Raw genomic sequence first — 8,967 nt, forward strand, 5'->3', positions numbered from 1 at the left:
AAGGCCAAATAAAGTGCTTTTGCTTACACACACCGTCTCCCTGACATGGCTGCATCAACACGAGTGCTGTTCCTGAAACCAAGCCTTCTTTCTTTGCGTGCACATTTGGGTGGCATTATGCTAATATTTCCACATAGTGACGTAGATATGTGGGGGCGCGTTAGAACGAGCCATTTTAGGTAGGCGTGGTTGACTCTTAACTTTTATAAAAGAATATCTCTTTGGATCTGAGACTTTAGTCTTTGCAACTTTACAGATCTTCTTTATGCACCAAGAGCTTGTAACACTCCAAAGAGAAAGGAAAACTTGAAATCGCATCATATGACCCCTTTAAGTTTCTAGAAACAAAATATAGAAGCAAATATACTATTTATTTATTGAATGAACCATTTTAAAAGTAAAATTGACAAGGAAAATGTATGGAAATGTAATATCTAAAAGTTCTGGTAATGTCTATAATAAATGTCTCTGGTATAGGTTAAGATTTTTTATTGTCTCCCATGGTAGAAATTTTCTTTGGTTAGTGAACTGCTGCATCACCAAACAATACCAGACATTACATATAAATAATATCCAACACATTACAATACATTTACAAAAAAGAGCTAAACAATTCAAGCGCAGATAATCAAACAGTTGACATACCCATTGAAATGCATAAAGCCAGATCCTTCACTAAAATCGCAGGGTTTTTTGTTTGTTTTTTTGGATAACTATATAATATTCTTACATTTTTAGAGTTGAAATGCCCTGAAATCTCTTTGAAAATGTAGCCATTATTAAGCACTAATGTCTTGAAAAGGGCATGGATTTTAATTTGTCAAAAAGGATGCATACCCTAATTTTTTGCACACAAGGCTTAAATGCACATAAAAGCCATGTCCACCATTATAAGTAAACCACAGATAAAAAAAAAAAACTAACAAAAAAAATTATGATAGGACTCCTTTAATGGATATCTTCCACAGATAGACTCATATTAAGACATGTAGAAGCTGCTTCTCATTCTTGTAGCTGTTTGTGATGTCTTCTGTTTTTTTTTGCTTTCTCTCTCTTGTGTGTGTCTATCTCTGTATGTGAGTGATCTTTGTTCTTCGGCTCTCGTCTTTTTCCCGTTTGAGGTTGGCTGCGTGCCAGCGCTTAATTGCGTCTCTCTTGATTTTAATACGAACGTCCGCTTTGTGTCAAATTTTGGCTGATGGTTGGTATTCTCTTGCTTTCTCTCTTCCATCTATTGCCTCAGGAAGTCATAGATATCTTCGAGGGGGTCCGAGATGACCAGGCGCTACGTATGGCAGCTAATTTGGGATTCAAAGGACCGTTGGAAAGACAGGTAATGGGTTTGGACTGAATCGCTGCCAAAGAGATTGTGCCATTATAGTGTTGGTCATTAACAGAAGCACAGCGGCAACATTTCTTGTACGCTTTTAGGCCTCAGCAGACATCACCGGCCATCAACAATTCGTGCTGGTACGGCGTTCACATAAACTGCCACCTATAAACCTTCCCCGTAAACAATATGCACAAGTTTAAATCTCTAAAATTTAATGATATTTATACCAAGGACTTGTACAGGTCTCCGAGTCCTCTCCTAGCACAGGAGATTCAGCACCGGTGTTTTTCAAAGCCTGTCACTTTATATGGGTCAAAATACCAGCAGATATAAAAATGTCAGATAATGTATTATAAATATTGATAAATCTAGCATTCAGATTACTGTATTACTATTGCTGTATTACATACTATTACCTATTGCTCTTTATATTTTTGAGAATTTAGGAGATTGCTGTGATTAAAAGCATGAAGGTCTATTTTGCAAAATCGAAAGAATTGTTATGGAAAGTCAAAATTTGACAAATGATATGTTACAAAGTACTGTATAAATCATTATCTAATCTTCAAGACAAGTGTTACAGAGTATAAATTGCAAAATATAAGTGTTCCAAAAGTGTGAAATAAAAAAAAATATTGCAACATATACAAAATTGTTACAGAAAGTCAAAATATTGAAATGTTATGCTAAAGTGTGAAAGCATTATGAGATCTTCAATTAAAGTGTGTGGAAATCATATCAAATGTTATAGAATCTACGGAATTATTACAAATCTATTAAAAAACGAAAATATTTGGAAATGTACAACATTGTTACTAAAAGACAAAATAGTCCATAAAAGTGTTAAGAAAGTATGAAATTTGTACATAAATTGAGAGTACAATATATGAAAGTATTACAAAAGTCTTTCACGGAAGTGCTACAAAAGTATGAAATATTAAAGTATCGCACAATCTAAGGAAATATTACAAATACAAAAATATTGTAAAATCAAAAAAATTGTTTAAGAAAGTTGAAATATGAAAATAATATATTAATAATGTCAAATGTATATTTAAAACTTTCAGTTTAATGAATGAATGAATTGAGATTATAGTATGATTACAGACAGTTATTTTCAGATTAATTTGTTGGTTTTTATATATATATACACAGAGAGAGAGATTTTTTTCTTCTAATTTCTGTAAAATTTTAATATAAATAAACAATTACCCAACATTTTAAAAACTTCAAATTTTTAATATTCACCTCATCTCCCTTCTTAATTTAGTGGAAATGTTCTTATTAAAACTGACGGCAGGTAAAGTTTGTAAAGAATCACAATAAACGGTGAGTGAAAGTTTGTTAACTCACAATAAACACTGAAGGAGTCTGAATTAGTTCATGCCATAATGAAATCATATTAACTTAAAGAATCTCTCAACATTGTTTATCTGTATACAAGTGTATGATTTTATCTGTATAGACATTCGAGAAGCTTGGCATTATGGAAATTACTGCTAAATGTCTGGCTTGTCGGTTTGGCTCTTCTAAAGTCATCCTTTTACTCTGCATCTTTTGTGATCTATTTGAGTCCGTGCTAATTAGAATGTGTGGGATGCAGTATACCGTTAACTTAGCTTCACCACTTTGATGTGCTGCGATATGACAACGAGCTGGCGCTCGCCTGTGCGTGCTGATGAGAGCGGCGCGACAATGTTTTCTGTCAGCATGCACTCATTATCAAAAGAGCTTCCATTGACTATGGGAAAGGGAGATGTCATTTTAGCTCTTAAATGCTTTGAAAGTAGAATTTGTTAGGATGACATGCTTTCAGAAAGCACATGAAATAGCAAAGTGTAAAGCAAAAAGCAGTCGGTTATCTTTCCTGTCTTAACCTCTCGTCAAACCGATTCAGATGCTGCCCCTATTAATGAAATGAATAAACAACTGTAGATAGATTTATGGATCCTTTAAAATAATAACATTTACCTTTTGTGAATTTAGGAGATGTGATTAAGAGCATTGAAGTCTACTTTGACAATGACATGTTCCTTTTTTTTTTTTTTTTTTTTGATTTGAAAAATCTAAATTGTCACAGAAAGTTAAAATATGGACATTTTATGTTACGAAGCACTGTATAAATCATCTAATTATCCATAAAAGTTTAGCAAAATTGTTAAATATTCCAAATTAAATTAAAAGTATTACAAACATCTGAAATATTGTTAGCACTTGCAAAATCTACAAAAGTGAAGAAAGTCGAAATGCTTAAATTGTACGTTGCCAAGTGTAAAAGCATTATTAAATCTTCGAAGTGTGTGAAAGTCATATAAAAGGTTGCATAATCCACAGAATTATTACAGAGAGGAAATATGAAAATATTACAAAATCAATAACATTTTTGCTAAAAAAGAAAAACAAAAGTATTATGTAATCATACATGAAAGTTTTTCAAATGTATGAAATATTTTTTTTATGTATGAAATGTAAAATCTATTAAAGATTTTCAAGATTACTGTACAAAACACTAAAAAAGTACTTCATATGCATACATATACAGCGCCCTCTACTAATTGGCATGCTTGGTAAATATGAGCAAAGGTTGCTGTGAAAATAAATATGCATGGTTTATTCTTTTGATCTTTCATTCAAAAAATTCGAACCTATCATGGAAGTAAAACCATGGAAAGTGGGGTAAAATCTCATTATGAAATTTTCTCTCGTTCACGTTGGCCACAATTATTGGCACCCAATTATTGCAACGTTCTTTTCCCAAGATAACAGTTCTGAGTTTTCTCCTATAATGCCTGATGAGTTTGGAGAACACCTGAAAAGAGATCAGAGAACATTCCTTCATACAGAATCACTCCAGATCCTTCAGATTCACAGCTCCATGTTGGTGCTTCTTCTCTTCAGTTCACCCCACTCATTCTCTAGGGTTCTGGTCAGAGGACTGAGAACGCATTTTGTGCTCAATGACACATTTTTTTGTGTTGATTTTGATGTTTGTTTTGGATCATTGTCCTGATGGAAGATACAACCACGGCCCATTATAAGATTTCTAACAGAGGCAGTCAGGTTTAGATTTTTTCATTTGTTGGTATTTGATAGAATCCATGATACCATGCATCTGAACAAGATGTCCAGTACCTCTGGCAGAAAAATAGGTATACAACTTTAAAGATCCAGCAGTATGTTTAACCGTGGGCAAAGAGATTTCTTATCTCTTATAAATATCTCTTCAGAGATATTTTACTCATAAGAATTTCTAGGGAGGCAAATAATAGTGGCCAACATGCATTATTTCATAATGCGAGTTTCTCCCCACTTTCAATTGTTTTACTTCAATAAAAGGTTATACTTTTGTAAATGTTTTGTTTGAAAGATCAAAAAGATAAATTATGCAGATTTATTTTCACAGCCACCTTTGCTCATATTTACCAAGGGTGCCAATATTAGTGGAGGACACTATATATATATACAGCTTTTTTGCCCCACTGTGTATATATATATATATATATATATATGAAAGTGATTACAAAATTGTTACTGAAAGTCAAAATATAAACATTGTATGTTACAAAGTATGAAATATGAAGTACAATGTAGTAATGAAGTAATATGTAACTAAAAGACAAAATGCAACTTTTACTGTCATTGCCAACAAAGTGTATATAACAAAGTATTGAGATGAAATTTTGTTATTGACCAAATACTTGTTTTCCACCATAATTTGCAAATAAATTCTTTAAAAATCCTACAATGTGATTTTCTGGATTTTTTTTTCTCATTTTGTTTTTCATAGTTGAGGTATACCTATGATGAAAATTACAGGCCTCTCTCATCTTTTTAAGTGGGAGAACTTGCACAATTGGTGGCTGACTAAATACTTTTTTGCCCCACTGTATATATATATGAAAGTGATTACAAAATTGTTACTGAAAGTCAAAATATAAACATTGTATGTTACAAAGTATGAAATATGAAGTACAATGTAGTAATGAAGTAATATGTAACTAAAAGACAAAATGCAACTTTTATGAAAGTATGAAGTATTAAGAAATCTGAACTGAGCTGAATGACATAAAGCGATTTTAAATCTTTCATGGAAATATGAACACAAGATATTTCACAGCAGTGTTACTAAAGTATCTAATAATACAAAATATGTAGAAGTATCACAAACGTATGAAATATAAAAGTATTGTAAACTTTACAAAAAAGGACAAAATATTAAAATATGAAATACAATTTTATTTTATATATAGTAAAAAAAAAATCACAAACATTATGAAATACGAAAATATGAACTCTTCCATGAAAATTTTTACAAAAGTATGAAAAGTTACAGAATCTACAGAGGTATTACAAAAATATGTAAAACATTATTATGAAACCTGTTGAAAAATCACAAAATAATAAATCATCAACAAAGTGTTACAGAAGTACAACATCTCCTGTAGCTAGCAAAAGCATCTCACTATCCAATTTCCAGCCTTTTTCCAGTCGTAAGCTCATTTGCATAGCCGCTGGGAATTAGAGAGAGCTGCTGGATGTTGCCGTGTCTCTCAGCAGGGACGCATTAACTGCCACCGCAACTCCCCACTGAGTTAATGGCCCTGCCGACTCCAAATAAATTTGTGTCATGTTTGAAGTTTTCCAAGGCAACTTCTCATTGTCTTGGCAGTGACCGTTCCAACCAGCAGAGCAAATGTCCAGTTAAAGATGTGCCCTCATTATTGGACTGTGTACAGTATATGACCCAGAGTGTATATATGTGTTTAGCCATGCTTGAGAGATGTCAATGTAGTTTGAATGGCTTATATAAGCTCTCAGAGCTCTGCTGCAAGTGTGCAGCTGGGTAATTAGTACTCTCTGTGGTTGTGTCACAGGCTGCAGATCAGATTAAGCGACTCTATGATCTGTTCCTCAAAGTCGACGCCACTCAAGTCGAAGTCAATCCACTCGGAGAAACACCTGAAGGACAAGGTAAGACGTGCGTGTGTGTTTGTGCATGAATGACAGACAAAAACGCTTGCTCACAGATTTCATAAGAGCTCCTGTAAAGATCTAAATAGGACAAAAAAAAGAAAGATAAATGTCATTTCATATTAATGGTTATATCAAACTCGTGGATATGGAGAGTGCTGCCTCAGCAAAACTTTACAGCGCTTCACCTGCGTAACACTGGCACAAATATGTTCTTAATATGACCAAATACTTCTCCCAATACCATTTTCACTTGTTTTTTTTTTTTTATAGGTACCTGTTAGGAAATTATGTAGGATGTTGTAACGTTTATTGGTATGAAATTACGTACAGTAGGTCCAGAGAGGGTAATGCCTGCAGTATTAGCCTGTCAAATTAAAGAAAGGGAGAGAAATCATCTCGGCCCTGCACCACCATAATGGCAAAATGATTTAGTCCTCAAAGGGGCCGTCACAAAAGTGCCGTCACTTTTTCTTTTTTCTTTTATTTTCTTGTCTTTTCTCATTTTATTTTGTTTTTATGTTATATATAGTTTTTTTTATAGTATTTTTTTTTTACCTTTTGTTGTTTTTTGTCTGTTCTTTTAATTTTTCATTTCTTCTTTTTATTGTGTTGTCTTTTCTCATTTTATTTAATTATGAATCCTAAATCATTCATTCACTTTTCTCTGTTGTTCTTAACTCTATATTTTATGTATTTTTGTCTTTATTTCAGGCTTTCATTTTTTCTTTAGGTTAGGTTTGTTTGTTTTCTCTATGAAAATCATAATAAAGCTTTTCAGGAAACACTGACATTAAATATGGTAATTTTCTTCACAGCAACATCAAAACAAGTCAACAAATGGCTTTGGCTGTCTTTAGATGCATTGTTTATTTTTATTTTTTAATTTGTCAAAAGTGACAATAACTCTCTGTCTCTCCTACTTAAAGCACTTTGAAAAGTATTATCAGGCTGGATGTTTTCATTAAATATCACTGATTTGATAAAACTGATAAAAAACACTGATTTGGCAGCTTTTGTGGTGGGTAAACTGATCTAGTTCTTTGTTACTGTCTGGCTGGCATGACTCTACTTTGCTTTCACCTTCTTTCTTTATCTGTTCTGTAACCATAATTCCCTGAAAATGTAAGTAAAACTCTCCTGGAAACAGTATAAAGTTAAGTTTGAGAACAGCTCGGTGAACCCAGTGTACTTCCCTACAAAGATTAGCTTTGTTAGCGAGTGCCAAGTCCTTGCAGGCTCGAGAGGCTGCAAAACACTTCAAATGAGAGAGTTGCTGGGTCTGGTCACATACAGCCAAGACAGTCACAGAAAACTCTATTCCCAGGCTAATTTTCTGATACAGCTTCTGTGTTTGTGTGACTGTTTGTTGTATAAGATGCTACCGCTGTTCAAAATGAGATATATAGACATACAAGGTGTCAGGAAAGATCATGTCGTAACTAGGCTTTTGTCATCAGAGCTGTATGGCTGTGTTTACTTATATGCAGCTCCCTTTCAATCCTTTCACTTGTCACCAATTTGCCACCAATTTGCCACATGCACTACATACATACAGTGGGTACGGAAAGTATTCAGACCCCCTTAAATTTTTCACTCTTTGTTATATTGCAGCCATTTGCTAAAATCATTTAAGTTAATTTTTTTTTCCTCATTAATGTACACACAGCACCCCATATTGACAGAAAAACACAGAATTGTTGACATTTTTGCAGATTTATTAAAAAAGAAAAACTGAAATATCACATGGTCCTAAGTATTCAGACCCTTTGCTCAGTATTTAGTAGAAGCACCCTTTTGATCTAATACAGCCATGAGTCTTTTTGGGAAAGATGCAACAAGTTTTTCACACCTGGATTTGGGGATCCTCTGCCATTCCTCCTTGCAGATCCTCTCCAGTTCTGTCAGGTTGGATGGTAAACGTTGGTGGACAGCCATTTTTAGGTCTCTCAAGAGATGCTCAATTGGGTTTAAGTCAGGGCTCTGGCTGGGCCATTCAAGAACAGTCACAGAGTTGTTGTGAAGCCACTCCTTCATTATTTTAGCTGTGTGCTTAGGGTCATTGTCTTGTTGGAAGATAAACCTTCGGCCCAGTCTGAGGTCCTGAACACTCTGGAGAAGGTTTTCGTCCAGGAAATCCCTGTACTTGGCCGCATTCATCTTTCCCTCAATTCCAACCAGTCGTCCTGTCCCTGCAGCTGAAAAACACCCCCACAGCATGATGCTGCCACCACCATGCTTCACTGCTGGGACTGTATTGGACAGGTGATGAGCAGTGCCTGGTTTTCTCCACACATACCACTTAGAATTAAGGCCAAAAAGTTCTATCTGGATCTCATCATACCAGAGAATCTTATTTCTCACCATCTCACAACTCCATGCGGGCTTTCATGTGTCTTGCACTGAGGAGAGGCTTCCGTCGGACCACTCTGCCATAAAGCCCCGACTGGTGGAGGGCTGCAATGATGGTTGACTTTCTACAACTTTCTCCCATCCCCCGACTGCATCTCTGGAGCTCAGCCACAGTGATCTTTGGGTTCTTCTTTACCTCTCTCACCAAGGCTCTTCCCCCCCGAGAGCTCAGTTTGGCCGGACGGCCAGCTCTAAGAACTACCACATTTTGCTATAAGTTTGATTGCATCATATAATAATTGCTGTTAATA

The 8,967-nt window shown here is 34.6% G+C and overlaps 1 protein-coding gene across 2 annotated transcripts in view; it reads left to right on the plus strand.

Annotated features, from left to right (window-relative positions):
* The window catches only part of LOC107557774 (succinate-CoA ligase GDP-forming subunit beta), a 127,138-nt gene that overhangs the window by 52,809 nt on the left and 65,362 nt on the right, over positions 1-8,967 (plus strand). For both annotated transcript variants that reach the window (XM_016241300.1, XM_016241299.1), the window contains exons 6-7: positions 1,244-1,333; positions 6,208-6,304. In XM_016241300.1, the coding sequence (XP_016096786.1) occupies positions 1,244-1,333; positions 6,208-6,304 (187 nt within the window). The remainder of the gene's footprint in view (positions 1-1,243; positions 1,334-6,207; positions 6,305-8,967) is intronic.

The sequence above is a fragment of the Sinocyclocheilus grahami genome, unplaced genomic scaffold (genome assembly GCF_001515645.1).
Source record: "Sinocyclocheilus grahami isolate Dianchi unplaced genomic scaffold, SAMN03320097.WGS_v1.1 scaffold619.1, whole genome shotgun sequence".
Taxonomy (NCBI): Eukaryota; Metazoa; Chordata; class Actinopteri; order Cypriniformes; family Cyprinidae; genus Sinocyclocheilus; species Sinocyclocheilus grahami.